The 20,448-nt window shown below is 37.5% G+C and overlaps 1 protein-coding gene across 4 annotated transcripts in view; it reads left to right on the top strand.

The window, feature by feature from the left end:
- The window catches only part of NCOA3 (nuclear receptor coactivator 3), a 165,605-nt gene that overhangs the window by 91,886 nt on the left and 53,271 nt on the right, over positions 1-20,448 (top strand). For 2 of the 4 annotated variants that reach the window (XM_074970045.1, XM_074970046.1), the window contains one exon: positions 15,770-15,845. Coding sequence is in view for 2 of the 4 variants with exons in the window: in XM_074970043.1 (XP_074826144.1) it covers positions 19,891-19,984 (94 nt within the window). In the remaining 2 variants the exon portion in view is untranslated. Of the gene's footprint in view, positions 1-15,769; positions 15,846-19,855; positions 19,985-20,448 lie in introns of those variants that run through there. The other 2 variants (XM_074970043.1, XM_074970044.1) reach the window with 1 other exon arrangement.

Here is a 20,448-nt window from a genome sequence, read left to right as displayed (position 1 = left end):
GAAGCACTGCCACCTTGGAATTCTGTGTATTACTTCTGCTGCAGGGAATATTAATGCCATGTGAGAATCAGCAAGCCTGCACTTCAAGTTGGCAAAGATTAAGACAGCTGGGGTATCTGCAATTCGGGATGTAAGAACAATAGTCAGGACTTTTTGTAGGTCTTTGAAAAGAGAGAGTGGCTAAACCCTGTCTTCCTTGGGCAGAAGACTTAATTTGGAGCATGGATGTGTTCAGATCATCCTTTAAAAAATAAAATAAAATCCCAAAACACTTCAAAATGGAGGATGAGTAAAGTGTGAATGGTAAGTTTGTGGAAGACTGAACTTGTTGGCATTTTCTACAAAATGTGGATGAGTTGGCAGACCTACCCAATCTGCTCTTGAAGAATAGTAAAACTGCTTTGTTCCAAAGTTCTGTTGCAGTGCAGTATCAGATGTCTGTTCCTGTCACTGAACTGGCTTAGCACTCTGCTGTCATTTTTGTATTTCTTCACTAGCACACTTCGACGTTTTTCTTCTAGCTGAAATTACCAGTAACTGGCTTTCTTGAGAACGAACACCTTTGCCGATCTCTTACTCTGTATGTATGATTAATAACCCCCATCACCAGCTAACTTGATTTGAAACGCCCCTTAACGTTTAATGTAGATGTATTCAAATCATATTAGCTAACTCTAATTTTAAATAGCATTTTTTCTGATCATGTAGAGAGACCTTTTGGGTATTTCAAATGCAAAATTAAATCAAAACATCTAATTTTTAATCTGTTGTCTGCATCTGCTGAGCTTCAGCAAAAGTGAAATAAGGAACTCTACCTTTCTATCTTCCTTGTTGCCCAGACAATGGTGTGTTTTGAGGTCCATATAAAATGGTAGGCTTTGTGTGCTCCATGAATATGCTTTTAGTTGACGGCTTTTGTAAAAAATGAGTTCATCATACCTTGCTGGTGATTCTTCCTTCCGTGAAGACCATTTTTCTTCTCTCCTCTTCTTTGCCTGTTTCTCTTTCCCTGTATTTGTCCTTAATGTCTCTTGGCTCTCATCTAACATTTTCCCTGCATTCACCATCATATTCAGAAAGAAATGAAACCAATTTTTGTAATGCCACTTCACCATGCCTCCTAACTGCATTCAAGACCATTATCCATATCCTTCATATTGCAGTCAAAAAAGGTTTGCCCTTCCACTCCCATAATAGCTTTATGGGGCGGAGGGGGGGGTCTATTGTTTCCATTCATATTGAGATGTCACAGATGTGTATGCTCTTCTGAATTCTTTTCTGTCTTCAAGCTATTATGGCCATTGCTCCTTTGATTCCCTTCTCAGGCAAGCTGCAGTAGGCTACACAAAAAGGAATTTAGGTCACAAATAACTTAAATGTATTCTACTTGAGCTAGAGGAGGAAAACTGAATGATTTTTTTTAAAATTATTCATTAAATGTATTAAAATATGGCAAAATTGATACAAATATTATTCTACCAGTTCTATAAAAATTATGATAGGCTTGACTCTACAACAATAGCAGTGTAAATTTTTAGTCTGTAGAAGCAGAAGTGTGCAGTTGATAAAGTGATAAGTATAGCTTTAATACTTTAACTAAAGCTGTAGAGTAAAAGATGGCTGGTTGTTTTTCTGTCTACCTGTACCAGTAATATACCGTCAACGTACCAAGAATGCCTCATAAAGTTTGAGTTTAAAAAAAAGTCCTTTTATTTTCAGTAGTTTTTCTCGTTTTAAGATAGGTAAATATTAAAATATTGTGTTTACTATATAAAATAGATCTGAAAACATTTTAATGATACAGAATATTACAAAAATAGTTCTCATTCTCTGTTTTATCCGAGATGCATCTCTAGGTGTTTGGGTATCGGGTACATAAAGTGTACACACAGGACATGTCCTCATGCTACCTCTTTAAAGAGCAAGAAGGTTTAGAAAGTTCAGACTGCACTTTAAACATACAGGTATTTATTTTGGCACTGTATCTTCTTCAAGATGGATATTTTTCAAGAGAAAATTCAGATAGCAGAGGAACTAGTGGGAATTTAGAGAAATATATCAATCGATATTATATATATATATTAATCATAATTACATTTTTGTAGTAAGGTAAAAAAAGTAAATAGTCACACATGCATGTGTATGTGTGAGTAGAAATAGTACTCTCTTGTATTCTGCAACATTTTCTATTAAAAAAAAATCTTTAATCTCAGATATCAACAGTTTCTTAATTACACATCCATTGGGCAAGCCATTTAAGTGTAGAAAGATCAGATATCTACAAAAACAGGAAACTATTTTGTGTGCCCTCCCTTAGTAGCCCTGAACTGTATCATACATACCCTTTTATGGATGTCTGCTGGGTTTTCCAGTTAAAACTAATGTGGCATGTAAAATATATTTGAGGGTCACACGCTTCGTTGCTTATGTAGGCTCAGCTCTGTGTGCTATACAACTTTTTAAGTGCAAATGGCTTTTCACTTTTTCCAAAAAGAACATATATAGTGAGATTCTGTGGATGGTTTATAACCTCTAGCAATTTTACAGGACATAGCCATTTAACCTAGATTGTCATCTAAGATACTCCTTTTTTTTGTTGTTTCAGTTTCATATTTTTTATATTTTGTATTGGTTGGTAATTGAATCTAGGATCAGACATAATCCCCTTAAAAGTTTGGGCCCACTGAAAACTTTTAACAACTTTTAATCATGTGAGACCCTGCAATTTAGGAATAGTCACAGCCCAAGACAAAATCAAAAGAAATTGCCTACTAGAGCAAACTACATTTCCTGTCTTCCAGCACCAGGTAGTTTGTGGTATGGGTACTATATTTTCTAAAGGCCTGTGTATTTATGAAATAATACACAAACTACTGCAGGCATATCTTCCATTGATTTATGCCCTGGCCCTTTGTTCATATACTTTGCTGGTCATTGTGCGAAAAGTGCTATTGACTAGTCCTCTTCCTGCCCACAAATTTGTTTTCACCATACAACTTAGCTTCTAGTCCTTCTACTGTGTTATAGTCTCCTTTAGCAGTACCTGTGTTGTTGTGTTTTGCAAGTATTTGTGCAGTAAGACTCTCTAGAGACTGCAATTTTTCAAGGTTAAGATGAGAAACTATTTTGTTACTTATGTAAACCAAACTGTACACCCAGTGAGAGAGAGAGCAGAAAGTTAAGCTGCTGCCTGCAATATGTGTAGACAATAACATTCCTATGCCTGCAGCACCAAATGGGTGTGCCTGATTCTCCTCTCACACCAGTGGAAACTAGATTTTACAATTTTCAGTAGAGTCAATAGGATTCTGTGCATTGATGCCTAGAATAGTCCCTGAAATTTTGGAATTGATCAAATGTGATGCTCAAAAGTTATCACATTACAGAAAGACTGAGAAATGCCATCAGGTTGAGTGTAAGGCTTGCTTTGATCAGGCAGTAATGGTGAAATTGTTTTCTCCAGACATCAGCAACAATAACAAAATTTAAATCCTTAAGATAAATTTACAGAATCCCCACTGGAGAATTATATATGGTGGAAGTAAGAATATTGTGTACTTCTCTCGTGCATTTCATTTGATAATATGAAAGAGCTTTACCAATATTAGTGTCAGGACACCATTGAATAGTACTGGGTAAGGTAATACTTTTATACATAGGGAAATGAGACACAAAGGATAGGTGATTTGAGTATTCTGTACAAATACAGCTCTTTGCTGGAGTTTGCCACAGTTTCCAGCTGATAACACTATATATGTTTATAATGTTATTATTTAAGCACTAGAGAGAGGAGGAGGAAGTGATGAGTCTGATGTCCTGGTTGCATGGGCTGATTGAGCTGTTGTAAAAGATGTGTTTTCCACTGAATGCATCCGATGAAGTGAGCTGTAGCTCACGAAAGCTTATGCTCAAATAAATTGGTTAGTCTCTAAGGTGTCACAAGTACTCCTTTTCTTTGTGCCTTCATCAGTTAGATCTCAGCTTTTGAGAACTGATGGCAAAAGTAGAATGGAGAGACAAAGCTGTGACCAAGGTATATGGGTCACTATTGTAAAAAGGCTAGGTTTCCTATATGTTGATTGAAAGAGACCCACTATTTAAAAAGTGAGTATCACAGGCGCCAGCTTTCTCTGGGCCCTAGGGGTGCTCAACCCTCTGCTCCGCCCGAGGTGCCACCCCCACCCGACCCTTCCCCCCAGGTCCCACCGCCGCCCTGCTTCTTCCCATCCCTGCTCCGCCCCTTCCAGCCCAGTTCCGCCCCATCCTCTGAGCATGCTCCATCCGCACTCCTCCCCCTCCCCACCAGCATCTCCTGTACGCTGCGAACTGCTGACTGCAGCAGGTGGGAGGGAGGCACTGGGAGGGAGGGGAAGGAGTTGATGGTGGGAGTGGGCACTGGCAGATGGGAGGCACGGGGCAGGGGAGCAGGTGGCTGCTGATGGGTGCTAAGCACCCACTAATTTTTTTTCCGTGGGTGCGCCAGGGCTACTTGCTCCAAGTCCTCCTTGCTCCCTAGCGGCTGGCTCAATCTTCTGTGTCATGGCGATCAATCCAGTCCCTCCTCTGGGTCCTGCTTTTATCTCTGGCTCTAAGAGCAGTGAGGGCAGAAACATAGATTTGCATCCCCCGAATATTTCCATTGCAAGGGCACTAGCCCTCTCCCACCCACCCCCCACCCATCCGTTCCATTGCCCCTAACTGTACATAAATTCTGAGATTTAATTGATACAAAGCTTAAACTAAAGTTTAAAGATTTAGTTGATATGTTTTTGAACATCCTGACTTTTGATGATATTACATGCGGAAAATGGAATGCCTATCATTTGAACATATATTTCTTGGAATGTTTTTACTGAAAGCTATTTTTGGACAAGTTTAAAAGCTAGCTCTGAAATTTGTTGGCTGCCTGACACAGATCACGTGTGTAAAGTAAGTTTCATTTTGAACATAGCAGTCAGTTTTCCCCCAGGACCTCTGTTGCAGGTTTGTTCGTTTAATCTAAAACGGGTACTAAATGCAGCTCTTGAGGGGGAGGGTTGTTTTTGTTTTTTTAATCACTGATTCTAAACATGTGGGTGACAAGCTTTTTAAAACATTTCTTAAATTTTCCCTGTTTTATAATCCTTACCAAAATGGAAAACTTGGAATGAGATCAGTTGAAAATCTAAACACGTATTTATATAATGCTGTAGTCTGCATGTAATGAGTCCATTTGGCATCTTCAAGTGATTCAGTTATAACAATGCAGTAGGACTGGAAGGAGTTAATGCTAATTATAATGCTGAACCTGCCATTCTCAGGAGATCTAAGAAGCAATCTATCAGGGTATGTTGGATCCTAGCTTCCTTAGGTCCCTCGAGACATTTGGCGGAGTGGAATTGCAGAACAAAAATATACATTCTGACATCTTCAGAGTTTCAGGAGGGGGAATGGACTTGCTGATGACTGGGCAGGGATCACGTGTATTTAGTGAAACAAACTGATGAGTTTAGTTGATTATATTTCCTGTTTTCACCAGGAACTTGATGAGTGCTCTCAGTTTTTGTAAGTGTTAGATGGTATGTTGCTGTCTCCAAGAAGAAAGTGATAATGGTTGCTGTTGAAAACTGGCAGACTGAGCTCTAACTGTACTGAAACTGTATATTTGGAAGATTGCCTCCTCCCTTTTAAGGGAAAAATATTTCCCTAGCTGATTGGTTAAAAGGTAAGAGCTCTCATATCTGTATCAGCTTGCATGTAGAAAAATGTCTCTGTCAAGAACAATGTCTTACAGGAACTAATGGATTGTGTGAGAAGATAATGAAAATATGGTAATCGCTTAATTTGCATCAGCTTTCATTAATGGAGCAGTATTAAGGTTTTGGTGTTTATTGTATGCCTATTCTGATATTAAACATATTTTGTCAGGAATGTACAAATGAATAAAATTACATTGTTTTAAAGATCTAGTTATCAAAATTTCAGGAATAAGAACAAAGCATCTGCTGTGCATAATGACAGTAATCTTCATTGTTTGTCGTCCCATAAACTTCAATTTTAGAAGATTTGCGAACTTTCTGCATGAGTAAAAGGAAAAAAAGAAAACTTGTGAAGACTAAATTTTTAAAACAAATCCCCAGTTATATATTTAATGTTTTTAATTCAAACTTTAAAATGTTCCATCATTTGGCATACATTTGCATACTAATCCAAGTGGTGTCTTTATTCACATTAAAGTTATGAAAAGAAATGGTAGATGATTCTGTTGGGTTTTTTTAAACAATTCAGTTGGCTATTTGAAAGCAAGATCAAATTATTAATATCAGTATCAAATATTAAAATAAAACTTGTACAGCTGAGGGTGGGGGACCAGGAATCCACATTACTTTTACCATTTATTCTTTCCCTCAAAAATCCCCATCAGGCACATATGTGTATTTTGGACAAAGACTTGTCTCGGCAGAGCTTCCAACCTTTGACAGCTGAGGGTCCCAACTCTAATTCCCATGTGGGAGTGAAATGCAAGTAAACACTTAGAATGTAAATCACAGATTAATCATATATTTCTAGAAAATAGGTGTTTCAAAGCTCTTATGTATTCTTTATGTCCAGAATTGTCAAATCTGAAAATTATATATTAAAGCCTATTTTTCTCTTACATAGAATACAAATTTTAACACAAGTCATTTATATTAAAAACAAATTATCCTATATGTAGTTATTGTAAGTAAATAAATCATGTAAATGTAATTTCTGTCCTGTTTTGACTACACTGATCTAACTGGACTTACGCTGTTGTAAATACTGTTGTCTTGTCTTCTATGTCAGTCTACAACAATGGTAATGACATACCATTGACATAATCATATAACACGGTCTAATTTTGTCTATAATGTCCAAGTACTTACGTTGGACATCTATTTGGGTAGCATGAAAGCCAATAGATTCCACTGTAGTAGGGAGAAATGTCAATCCATTGAAACTTATGATGTGGGTAAAAGAAAAATGATTTTCTTTTAAAAGTTATCTTTGTATTTACCATGTTTGCTTTTTTTTTTAAGCTTTACCTCAGTTCTTTTAATGAGATTTCATTCATTTTGAAGCTTGATATAATTTACTGTTTCCTTTAATTTAAAATTATAATCATCCCTTGTATAAATTGACATTCCACTGTGGTGCCATGGATCCTATCTAGTATGTGTAAATATTATTTGTCACCCTTCAGATGCAGCTAAAGTGATGGTCACTTAATTTGTGTGACTGGTCCTTAGCGCTAGTAATCTGAAGTGGGACTTGTTCTGTGTAATGTGACAGTGACTACAGCATATATTGTGAAAGACATCAAATCACTGCAAAGGCTAAGGCGGTGCTCATGGTTGGCATGAAGATGGATGTCTTAAAAATTCCAAAGGTATAAAATGAACCTTCTTATCAACCAAGTTGGGTGTGACTAGTTAAATAAAAACAGAGCTAGAAGTAATTAAAAGTAATAAACATTTAACTAAGGAAACAAAACACAAGTCATATGGCAGTATTTTCAGGTTTTGAATTTAAATCTGTATGAGCATAAATTGTTTTTGTACTCTGGCACTAATTGTTACATTCTTCTGAATTTTATGTCCATATTGCAGCTAGGATTAATGACATGAAGTTAAACTTTCAAGCTTGTGTGCATCCCTATTATGAGTTGTACTACGTTATTGATTTAGTAATATTTATTATGTTGAGTGTATTATGTAGATTTGTACTACTGAGCCTGTATTCTTTCTTGCTACATTGTGGCTTATGAAGCAATGTGTGTCAAATGGTCAGAGAACATTGTATTTAAGTGTATTTTTAGTCAGAAAAGTGACTGTAAAAATGACATCTTGTTTCATCTTTAAGCTACGTTAGTGACTTATATAGCATGTGATCAGTTTACAAACCAGAATGTGCAAGTTTTGAGTCATATTGTGGTTGGGACTGTACTGAGGAAGCTTACACTGCCTGTAGTTAAGATGTTGTACCAAAGCTAATTCAACAATAATCATCACTATTTCTCAGTGTGAGATGAAGGGAGGTGCTCCTTTTTAGACTCTTATTAGACACTGATTTAGTAGTATCTGAGCAGGCAGCCCGACATGCTGCAGTCTATTACTGTCTTTTCTGAGGGTAGATGCTGCTGTTGAACTATCTGGACTGATATAAAAGGATGTTGGTGAGCAGTGGTTTCTTACCAGTTAATCTGGTTTATCAATTCCCTTTATGCTGGCCTAGACAGCACATCCTGTATTTTGGTGTTTGAAGTAGGAAAGTTTTCTTGAAAAATATGGTGGTTGTTTTTTTTTTTAAAGAATTATACATTTAATTGTCCAGGAAGTCTAGCGCCTGAATGCTCAAAAAGAGTTAGGAGCCTAAGTCCAAGTTTTGGGACCACTGTGATGCATAAAACTCCCACTGAAGCCTGTCGGCACCTAACTTGCTTGGCACCCAAGATTTTGCAGTAAAAGTTCCCTAGGCACCTAAGTTTCTGCCTCTGAGCATGCACATTGCTTCCTTCCTCTAGGCACCTGGGCACCTAAACCCCAGAGTGATTCACAAAGCAGAGGAAGCTACTTAAAGTTGTGTGTGAGACTGATCCGGTAGGCATGCTCGGAGGCCGCCTACTGGATCGAGCCTATCAGGTAAGTTCACACAAAACAGCTGGGGGTGGGTTGGAGGAGGACTTCCCTCATAACTTTTAGCTCAGTGTTTTGGATACTCACTTGGGGTGTGGCTGGTCGCCCCTCCACTGAAGGGATCTGAATTGGGATTTGTCACCTGTTAGTTGAGTGTTCTAACCATTTGACTGTGGGATATTCTGATGTGGGGCTTCCCTCAGTCTCTCTATTGTCAAAGCTGTTGCACTCTGGATAAATTATTACTCATTGAAGCAGGGTGACTGGATCCTAGGTCTCCCACCTCCCAGGTCAGTGCTCTAACCACCAGGCTATGTAGTCATTCTCATGCGTGTGTTTCTGCACACACGCACACCGACACACACTGTGAAAGAGGGAGAGAGAAGCTTCCAGAAATAGGGAACACAAATGACACATTAGGGGAAGGGGAGAAATATTCAAAACATTCTAATGCATACAGTTTTTTTTAATGCTGTCCTGTCATTTTAATATATGCAAAGTGAACAAGAAGCAAGTTAATTGTCATATCTGAAAAATAGCAGCCTCATGTGCATAGTGTTTACTAAACATTGCTGGGAAATTGGTAAATGGAGCCTGACAAGACCAGTACAAAATCCATCGTCTCCCTAAAACAGGATGTGTGATAATACAATAATACAAAAGCTTATGCTCAAATAAATTTGTTAGTCTCTAAGGTGCCACAAGTAGTCCTTTTCTTTTTGCGAATACAATAAGGATGTATGTTGGGTTAGGAGTATTTAACATGTTGCAACAAGGGGTACATTGCTGGAGTTCAAGATTCTAAAACCTCTGTGCACAATATTTTTAGTGACAGCCCCGTTTCAGTGAATTGTATTACCAGGCTTCTCCTCCCCCTGCCCCTTTGGTCTATATAATTTAACTGCAAAATAGCTTGGGGGAGGGGAAGTAAACTAAATTTTGTATATTTTGAAAGTGTCTTATGTTAAAGAGTTACTTTATTGACTGATGTGCAAGAAAATTAGGATAATGCTGTGTAGGTACAACTGGCAAAATGTATTGTTTCTCCCCTTGAGATGCAAGGACAGATACATTAGTCTCAAAAGATATATTACACCTTTGTGGTACAAAACAGTTTGTTATATTGCACCAAAGTGCTCTATTAAAGCCCATAGTAATTACCTATTTTCTGTTACCTATTTGCATAGCTTTGACATAGCATACTGTCATATCCACAAAGCTATAGTTAAGGCTTCAGTGGTAGTTTCACTGCATGCTCCCTTTTTTTTTTTTTTTCCCAGGGATTTAGAACTAAGCTGTTCTAATTTGCATTGGTCTAAAGATTAGCATTTATCTTGTATTTTATTGTCTTCTTAAATGCCTTATTAGCTATCTTTAAAGCAGGAGATGAAAAGGGTTTTATGTACTTTTGCCGATCTATATAATTACAAAAAAAAATTGGTATCTAATTTGGATTTAACATACATTGGTTCATTTGCTATGAATTGTTTTTTTTTAATTTCTAAAACAGTCCGTCCAGTTCTAGTCAAATTTCATATAGCTGCTGTCTATGCCACGAACAATACTGTGGCTGGTTAACAGTCTTACCTGTTCTATTAAAACTGTATCTAAGTTGGTAACCTCTCAATTTTATCTCATCTCTAAGACTGATGTGACTGAAGTTTATCCTTCAGCTGCTACCACCATTTCTGCTCCAGATTCATGACCAACTTTCTTCTTCCATGAGTATATTGCTGTGGTTTTGACCATTTCCCCATTTCTTTGAAATTGGCTACTCACTTCCCACATATGTTGAATATGATGGTTACATCCCACCTGTCAGGTGATGTGATCACTTGTATTTGCTCCTGGAGGTAACTTAAATTAATCATTTTGTATCTTTTATTTATCTGAGCTCACATAAGAACTCCAGCAAGGTTGTCTTCTGTTGCTTGTGAATTCTGAGACCAGGCTTTATATTATGTCCTCTTCATTTAACCATTCCATCTTTAGCTCTAAAGAAAGTTTCTTTGCTTTAGCATTTTTAAAAAGTTTTCTTCTATCTTATGACTGAATACTGACTGTGCTCTTACATTTGATAATTGAAATATATAAACTGAGGTTTATAGGTAATGGAATAGGACTTGTTACTGTAGGGTATAAATTCATTATTTCTGTAGCTAAAGCAGGGCAATCTACTGAATGTAAGTATGTCAAGAAGTGTAATTAGATGAAAGCACACATAAAGATCTTCCTATATAAGTGAATACCAGACTCTGTAAACAGTCTTGCTTTACTGTTGAACAGATACTTTGTAGACAGGAAATGGAAGACTCATGTGATGAAGGTGCTATTGGTGTTGTGAGACTTAGCAGAGACATTGATTGTAGAGACTCAGGTACCAAGTTTTGAGAATTGGGGTTGTGCTGGGATTGAGTTCTCTGTTCTGCCAGGTGCCTCCTGTGTGCCTCTTTTAATAGCCTACGGTCACGCTCAGTGCTTAATTTGTAATGAAAGAGGTACCGGGCTCAAGCACTTTTTTTTTTTTTATATTCATAATGGATGCAGCAAGCCCAGAGGTGCTGGGACTATTAACTGCAAAGCCTAGAGGTGCCCGGGCTCAGTCCTAGCAAGCTCTGGAGCAAATTAAGCACTGGTCACGCTACCAGCAACCAACCTCAGTTTCCCTTTTTGGAGTATTCAAATAAAAATTCACCAAGTCTTTTTTTTGGGTCAAAAATACCCCTCCTTGCAGGCTAGGTTTATTAATATAAAATAAACTGCCAAAAACCCCTCAAAATCCCAGAACCAATCTGTTCCTAAGTCCACACAACACAAGGTTTCTCTTCTTCCTCCCAGACTTCCAGGGAGCTTTGCATGGTCAGGATGTCTCCCAGGCATAGGCACCAACTCCATGGGCCCTGTGGGGCTGGAGCATCCACGGAGGAAAAAAATGGTAGGTGCTGAGCACCCAATGGCAGCGCCCCCTCAGCACCCCCTGTCAGCGCCCCCTCAGCACCCCCAGTGCCTCCCGCCTGCCAGCGGGCCCTGCAGATCAGCGCCTCCCCGCACCTCCCAACCACCGCAATCAGCTGTATTTCGGCAAGTGGGAGGCAGAGGAGTGAGGATGTGGGGCACTTGAGGAAGGGAGCGGAATTGGGCAGGAAGAGGCGGGGCAGGGGTGGGGCCTTGGAGGAAGGGGTGGAGTGGGGGCAGGGCCTGGGGCAGAGCCAGGGGTTGAGCACCCCTTGGCACTTTGGAAAGTCGGCGCCTGTGCTCCCAGGCCTCCCTGCTTGGAGAGTTTTCCTCACTCTCGTCAGACCCTTCCACAGTTTACTGAGGTTCCTTTGTCTCCACTCCCTTTCCCTTAACTGTGGACTCCTGCTGCTCTTTATAGGACATTAACCCTCATCTCTCCCATGTGTGGCTCATTCTGTAATCAGGGGCGAGCCACCCTGTTACGTGCAGTAATTTAGCTTAGTTTTATAGTGTCTGTAATAAAGCACACTAATACGCTAGATGATCATCAAGAAATAAACTTGCAACTTTTCAGATGGTGCACAGTGCAATGGCCTTGCTCTGATCAGAAGAGGAAGCCTCTGGTTTTAGGATAGGAATAATGGAATTGCACCTTGCAGGATGTGACAGTGTAGGTTTTCAATAGCATGAGAATAGCCAGGTTTTAGTGAAAGTAAAGATATGTGTTTCAGTGAAAAGTCTGAAATGATGAAGTCACTATTTAATAGCTTTATTATATCAGCTAAAAAATATTTCACATAAACATAGAGTAATACTGACCTGAGTTATAATGTGCTCACTCCCTTTTGATATGTGGTAATATTTTACCATATTCAGTTTGATTATATATTTGTTTAGTTTATCAACCAAAATTTCCATTTCTGTTCGTTTTTTACATTACTCTAGCTCTTCTCCATGCAGTAGGACTTACAGTGCCTTAGTAAAGACCATTCCAAGTTGTCATTCAGGAAAGGTGGTCCTGTAAGGTTTCTGGCCAGAGCAAATTAATGAAAATACTAATCTAGATAGTCTTTTTACACTGGAAAGACCTTCCTGTAGGATTTATCAAAAACTGTAATTATTCTGCACCACTAGACTTCTTTCAGAAACTATATTCCATCTTCCCTTTTAAACTGGTCATGTGTTTACATTCTAGTTCGTAGTCTACTTGGGCAGAATTGAAAGGCACAGACTGGTGCTACAACCAAACCAGTCACTAACCCTCATGGAAAATTGCCTAAGTTGCTGTGCCCAATAACTTTGATATATATAGGGGTTCTTTTTTTAAATTTTTCTCTGTGATGCAGTGGATTTGATGTTTCATACGCTGCACACTCTGCCTACAAACAGGATTTATAAACCTGCTTCCCCACCAAAAAATGACAATGATTGTTATCAAAATATATTTCTTTATTGTACCTAGACTTGCAACACAGCAGCCTGGAAGTCAGCTTAAACCAGTCTTTGGGCTATATGACTTTTTTCTCTTTCAGCCCACCTATCAACCACCTATTTCTTCCTGGTTATCAGTAATGACAGACAGGATGGGGCATAGTTACAGAAATAGCTCGTAGATGACTGTGTATTAAATTCTTTTAAACTATAATTCGTGAATGAAGCATAAATATTGCTAAATCGGTATATTCTGTCTTGACTGGCCCATATCACTAATGTTGTGAATATGCTGAAAATGGGAATGGTAGATACACAATGACTGAAAATTGGTTAATCTATACACAGTTTACTCTTAAAGCTTTTAACTTGTTTTGTGATAGCTGGGGCTGTTGCATGAATAGCAGTTATGAACAAAAGTCACCAAAGCTTCAAATTTAATCTAAAATTATCTAGAATTAATTGTAAGCAATTTACATGTCAGAGTTTTCAAACTTTTTCATAGTGTGGACCACTACTTAATACATTTTCAGTTTTTCCATTTTCAATCTCATAACAGCTGTATGGTAATTGCAGCAGTTGCTTAAATGGAAAATTAATATGTGCAAAGTATTTAACACTTTAGCTGTCTTAATGTGCCTGAGCAGTTGAACATTTCAAAATTATTCATTTTTTTAGAACATGTTTTGAGATCTCAAATCTCTTCCATAAGATGACTTCTTCTGTAAGTGACTCTGTCAACCCTGTCCAGTCCGTGTCAGTGGTTCAGATGTTCACTGGGATTTCTTTTGGTGATTAGGCAAACTGTATTGGTACTTGCACGGATTTGCCCGCAAGAAAATCAGTTATTGCAGGATTCTGAAGAAGAATGGACGCTGCTGTACAGTGTTTAGTTCCAACAGGTTTTCCAAACTGATTTGAGATTGATGACTATGGTGACTTCACAATCACTTAACAAAATCAAAATTTGACTTAAAGTTTAGAAATTTTAATATTAATCTCTAAAATAGTTAATGATGTCTTGACAAACCTATTTGGTCATCTGCAGGCAAATTTCACTTCTCGTTTTCTTCCTATGGTCTCTTCAGTAGAGAACTTCTATAAGTGGTCTCTGTAGCCCTTTTGGGGGTAATATCATGCCATTGAAGATTGAATATAGTCAGTAATTAGTCAGTAATAAGGCTGATTTGAGTTTTTACTGAGAGACCCATCTGAAGGGCTTCATTTTCTGTAAAGTCCAAATGTAATTAAGGGGTTTTGATGGAGCAAATAGTGCTTAGCACTGTTATGAATTATTTTTTTCACTTTTTTTGGTCTTCATTCTAGTTTCTGTGATTTGTGGAGGTTGATTTAGCATAAAACACTATTACAAAGGTGTTTAATTAGGAGACAGTTTACTCCTGATGCTTATTCTTATGTGACCACGTTGTCAGTCACCCCTCTAATTGGTAAGTCTGTTCATATGAATAAAGCTATAGTCAGTATTGTCAAAGAAGTGCTTAAAACAGCAGATGACTTCATACACACCCAGTTGATCTGAAAGGCTTCAGTTTAATTTCTTAAGAAATGATCTGCTTGGATAAAGCTCTTCACCTGACTACTAGTGATTATCTACTAAGTAGTCTGAGTAGAAGTATCAATTTTGAAACTCTTGATTTTGGATAGGACTATAGTGTGTACTTTTACATGTGAATGCCTCATAAATATTTCCCAAGAGCAATTTATTTTTCTAATTAGCTTGAACAGCCTCTGCTTTACATAGTGCTTCAAGCAGTTTTCAATAAATCAATTCAATCACGCAGCTGTTGTTTGAAACTTTTCCTTAAGTTACTGTAATTCTGAATAGAGACCCAGAAATGCTCACTAATTAGTACACTTAATCATACCTTGTACAATATGCACCACAAAATGGAATATTTATTCTCAGAACTTCACAGGAAAAGTAGGCAGTAGGAACTTGACAATGTACACTTTTTCCTTCTGCTTTGAAAATAGTTTGCTGTTCTTGCATGATGCACACGGCAGCGTGCTCATGTACAGGGAAGATGTGTCTCTAGGCTCAGTTTTTACTGGCTGGTCATAATGTTACAAAAATTCTCATTTTGACCTGGAACTTTCCATGCTTGGTCTTGGATGTGTGTTTTGAAGGAGAATTAAAACTGAAAAACTGGCTGTAGCAATTATCTTTTCTGAATGAAGGAAAAGAAAATGTTTCAACTTTTAAAAGGAATTTAAGACTTCTTTTGTACACCGATAGTTCTAAAGGATGAACTTTTAAAATTACAAACTTCACAAGTGACTAGACCTTCCTATGTACGAGAATTGAATACATTTTTTAAATGATGTAGTTGTAAACAGTTGTAACATCGCTTTGTTATTTTGTGTATATAGTAAGTGGTAGAGTCGAAAACCTGTGGAGTTATGAAGAGAGCATCACAGATGGCTTCTTTCTTTTCCTTTTTAAAAAATATAAAGGAGAAAAATAAAACATAACTTATCTTAATGTACTATTAGAGATGCAACATAAACTTTGGAATTGCAAAATTAAATGTTCCAATAACAATGGGATCTTGTCCAACAATTACAGTAAAGAATAGCAACAGCTGTGAAGCAGGTTTCAAACTGGAAATCTCCAGATTAGAATAAATAAAAGGTTTTTTAAAATTTTAAACACTTCATGTTTAACTTTAATATTAACTATAAAATAAAAAGAGCAATATTTATGCATAGGTTTTCTTTTCCAGGAGGTGATTTACAATGATTACTGATCCTGATGGTCCACTGAAAAGTCTTCTCTGCTTGAATGTGTGTTAAGGACAAGTAAGTGACTGCTTTTAAATCCTGGCTATATCCAGCTGAAAAATGACTCCTCCTTCCTCATTTAAAGCTATTCAATTCAAGTGTAACTACAAAGACTATAAAAGTTGTACTCACAATATTTAACCACTTGACTGCTGCCAGAAAGTGTCCTCTAAGTGCAATTTCCTATAGAATCTTATCCAAATAAATAGAACATCATCTGTATCTATGGTTATCCAAAACTAGACAAATTGTTTTCTGTTATATGAATAATGTTTTTAGTCAGTGTCATTGGAAAACTATGGTGCTATTATTTACCCATACTTGTTTTCAAAGGAAGTGGATAACAAGGAATGAAATTTCTTAATGGACTTCCCAATGGTTCTCTCTATATTAGATTATTAAATCAAAGTTGAAAGAGGTGACTTATGAGATTGTGGGTTGTTTTTTTTAAACAAACTGAAATCTTACAATTTAGATATTAATGGGCTAGTCTGAGTTATATCATGGTTTTTTAGAGAGTGAATTGTTTAATATTTTTATTGATATAAAAATTAAAAATAAGATGGTCTTCCTAGAGATTGGATGAAAAGTATCCATGTGATTCTTCATAATTGGCCATAACGGGAATGGTGACAGCCTTGCTGTGCCTTCTTCACTCTGAATTTTTTAAATGTTAGAACAGTCTACTTACTATAACACTATATGCTACAAATCCATATTTCTAGTAAAGTGTTTATAGATGGATAAGAATTTTAAAATTAATATTAAAGTTGCAATTTTGTGTGCATAAGTAACCACTTTCCTGCACAAGTTAAACCTTTATAACAAAGCCATTTACAATTTTTTGGCTTGAAAATATGTTCCTCAGTAGTTATTGTAAGTTGCATGACTACAAAATTAATAAATAAAGCTGAAACTACCAAGCTCAACACTTTTGTACTCCTGTTCGTTGAAAACTACCATGTTGTTTTAATCTTTTAATTTCTGTATATCATATTGCTTTTGGGGGTGGGGGTGGGGGGGGTGCTATTCTGTTCATTGTATTGTAAATGTACTATGCACGAAGTTAGGGGAAGTTATCTTGTATGTTTTAGTAATATATTTAATGAAATGTTTCTTAATTCTAACAAACCATAAGCCAAAGAATGTTCAAGCATGGTGGTTTTTTGAAAAATGGCCCACTGAAGGCAATGGGGTTGCACAGGTGCAACTGAGGGAAGAATTTTCCCTGTGGAATCCTACTGGTTAGCACTACTGAAGCATGCGCCAGAAAGAAGCTATCACGTTTTAGCTCACAGGTTGAGTTTACAGGACTGGCTGGCACTTGCAAACTTTATTTTACTAGTAAACTGAGGAAGTTTTGATTTCTGTTCAGAGACACAAATTTGGAACTCACAATGCCATTTTTTCAGAGACACTTTTCCAAGTAGTGCCTCACTTCAATAAAATAAAATATCCAGTTTCTTTTTAGAAAAACATGAAGCACCTGTACTAATTGCACCTTCATATTTGTTGGATAAACAGCATTATTGCTGTGTTTTTAACTTGTGATATTTGCATTAGTAACTCACTGGATAATTGGTTCTGTTGCTAAGGTCTCTTGTAGCTTGAGGAATAGTGCAGGGTAGCTATTAAGAGTTTGCATGGTAGGTCTCTATACAGCCTCTGTGGGCTTGCTTGGTTAAGAAACTGCAAAGCCTTCTTAGGCATTACATGTTTTTCCAAGCCTCCTTAGGGGTGATGGTAATATTGGTAGGGAAAGAAAAAGTCATACACAGGCGATGTTTCAGGCTTACGTCTGGAGAAGTTGCCACAACCTTTATGGCCCCCAAATAAGTGATAGATATGCTATAATAAAGAGGTGGGGAGCTCTGCTTAAACAATTCTCTGCTCTTCTTTGTTCCTCCCCCCAATAACCCAAGCATTGTAGCTTAAGAAAAAATCCTCCCTTTTTAAAACTACCTGAATAGACATAGTGTTACATACTCTAATTCTTTCCTCTTTAGGTTTTTCAGATAACATATAAAGTCTGTATATTTTTCTATTTAATTAAATTACTAGCTTTCATTTTTAGCAACATGGGTATATGCTACTTTAAGTAATACTGAAATCAAATGATATTTCTAGTATAAATTCTAAATTGCTAAATTCAATCCTGTTAGCATGTCAACTTCTAAACTGCATCACACTGAAATTTAACATTTTATATCCAGGCTATGTTCAGCAATTTAAAATATTTTAAACTGTTTTGGTAGCTTCTTTTAAATTAAGAAATGTGCACTGTGCTTCTGACATGTTTGTTGTGCCACACCCTTCCTGAGCTATCCTCAACCCTTTATCTTATTTTAAGCACTTCCTCTCTCTTTCCATAGCAGCTTCTAGCATTGCAGCGGTATGTTTCTGCCTTGGAATGCAGTTGCTGGGAGAACAGCACCAAACCTAGTGTGTATATGTGTCACCTGCTCAACGACACTTGATTCTTTCATAGCTATGTGGATTATAGACCTATGACTTTATGAGTGTGAGTGTTGAGTGTAACCTTCGGATAACTCTAATCCTAGATTTTTGCATGATCATACTGTTTACATAAATTACTTTTTAAAATTTGAAGCTTCTTGTTTATTCAGATGAGCCGAACTAACTTCCTAACATTTTTTTTAATCTGCAATTTAGCTGAAGTAAATACTACTCATGCAGGTACTTGATGATATTCTGCCATCTAGTGGCAATTGGACAACTCATCATTTGTTTTTCTTGGGCACATATAAGTTGTCACTGTTTTAAATGTACTATATTTTATAAATGTACCATAAACGAACATCTGGTTTCAAAAAGGATGACGTTCCTCATGTTTGCTTTTCCACAGTCATCAAACATTGGGATTTGCCTCCACTAATTTGACATGATATGTCAAATAGGTAGTTACAAACTACAGTAACTCCTCGCTTAACGTTGTAATTATGTTCCTGAAAAATGCGACTTTAAGCGAAACAATATTAAGCGAATCCAGTTTCCCCATAGGAATTAATGTAAATAGTGGGGGGTTAGGTTCCAGGGAAATTTTTTTTATACGAAAGAGTATATTATACACTTATACACAGTATAAGTTTTAAACAAATAATTTAATACTGTACACAGCAATGATGATTGTGAAGCTTGGTTGAGGTGATGAAGTTGGAGCGTGGAAGAGGGTGGGATATTTCCCAGGGAATCCCTTACTGCTAAATGATGAACTAGAACTCAGCTGAGCCCTCAAGGGTTAACACATTGTTGTTAATGTAGCCTCATACTGTACAAGGCAGCACAAATGGAGGGAGGGGAGACAGCATGGCAGACAGACACACACCCTGTGTTTGAGAGAGAGAGATGCGCATTGCCCCTTTAAGTATTCTGACCCCACTCTAAGTACACTGCCTTTTTAAATCAGGAAGTTGAATCAGCAGCTGCTGCCTGCAAGCTCCCTCCTTGAGCCCTGTCGTGCCCTCCCCTCCCCCCACAGCAAGCAGGAGGCTCCTGAGGCCACTTTAAGTGAGGAGTTACTGTATTTTGAATCAGAATTTGGAGCATAAATGTTTCCTGGCTTATTGTCAGTGGAGTCTTTGTCTAAACATACAAATGTAGCCATCTTTTGAGAATAGTTTTATTTTGAGCTATACTACATTTGTATTGATCTTTTTTCACTGCCCTTTAATTTTTTTAAATACTGTACTAATCTGCTATCTAGTTTTGAAGTAATCCCTTTCCGGTCAAAACTAATGCATCAATTGGTGGTGGTGTTTGTAAATATTACTTTACTATAATATTTTATAAGTGTGTTAAACAGTGTGGTAGTGTTCATATTAACACATGGAGAGTGTGTGTGTAAACAGATGTATATATTTTTTAACTTTACAGTGAGTTCACAGCAATCCAGAGCCTGCTCCTGGTTTGAGCCAGGTAGTTCTCTGTTCTGAGCAGCAATCATTAGAGATCTGCCTTGCTGTGTGAAGAATGACCTTTTGAACTCTCCATCCACAACCAACATCCTAACATAATAGCAACTGCTCCACACAATAATTTTGTTATGTATCCCTGTCCTCTCAATTTAGCTAGCAAGAGCAAGAACAGACAGTGTTGTGGTTTCCCAGAAGCAAAAAGCAAAAGACAAGTCAGTCAAGGTTAGTACATCAGAAGCAATCCACCCACTTTTTTTTTTTTGGTCTCTTGTCCCGGAAGCATTTAGTGTAGTCTCATGATGACTCAGTTCTTGGTTCCCATTTTATCTTTTCTCTTTCATCTCCTAAATCTTAAGAAGAAATCCAGTTGCAAGAAAATAAGAAGTGTGGATGATGTCAGGGGTAGGGCATGGTGTGTGAAAAGGGAGAGGAAGGGTATCAAGGAGAAATCCCTAGCTGCAGGGACTTCACAGCTAGTCTCTCCCAGGTCTCTGTCCCCCTTCATTTCCAACAGTGTTGACTTTGCAGCCATACCATAAACCTCCTGCAGCTTTGATCCTTCAGCCCTGGAAACCTTTATATCAGTGGCTTGCACTTGTGTGAAAACTGGACTGCTGGTGGATTGGCTCAACACAAATAGTGGTTCTTGGCAAATGGAGTCTTCAGACCCATTTTTTCCCCAGGAG

Source organism: Natator depressus, chromosome 13, assembly GCF_965152275.1.
Source record: "Natator depressus isolate rNatDep1 chromosome 13, rNatDep2.hap1, whole genome shotgun sequence".
In the NCBI taxonomy this organism is placed as follows: domain Eukaryota; kingdom Metazoa; phylum Chordata; order Testudines; family Cheloniidae; genus Natator; species Natator depressus.
This window is presented reverse-complemented; position numbering and strand designations above follow the sequence as displayed.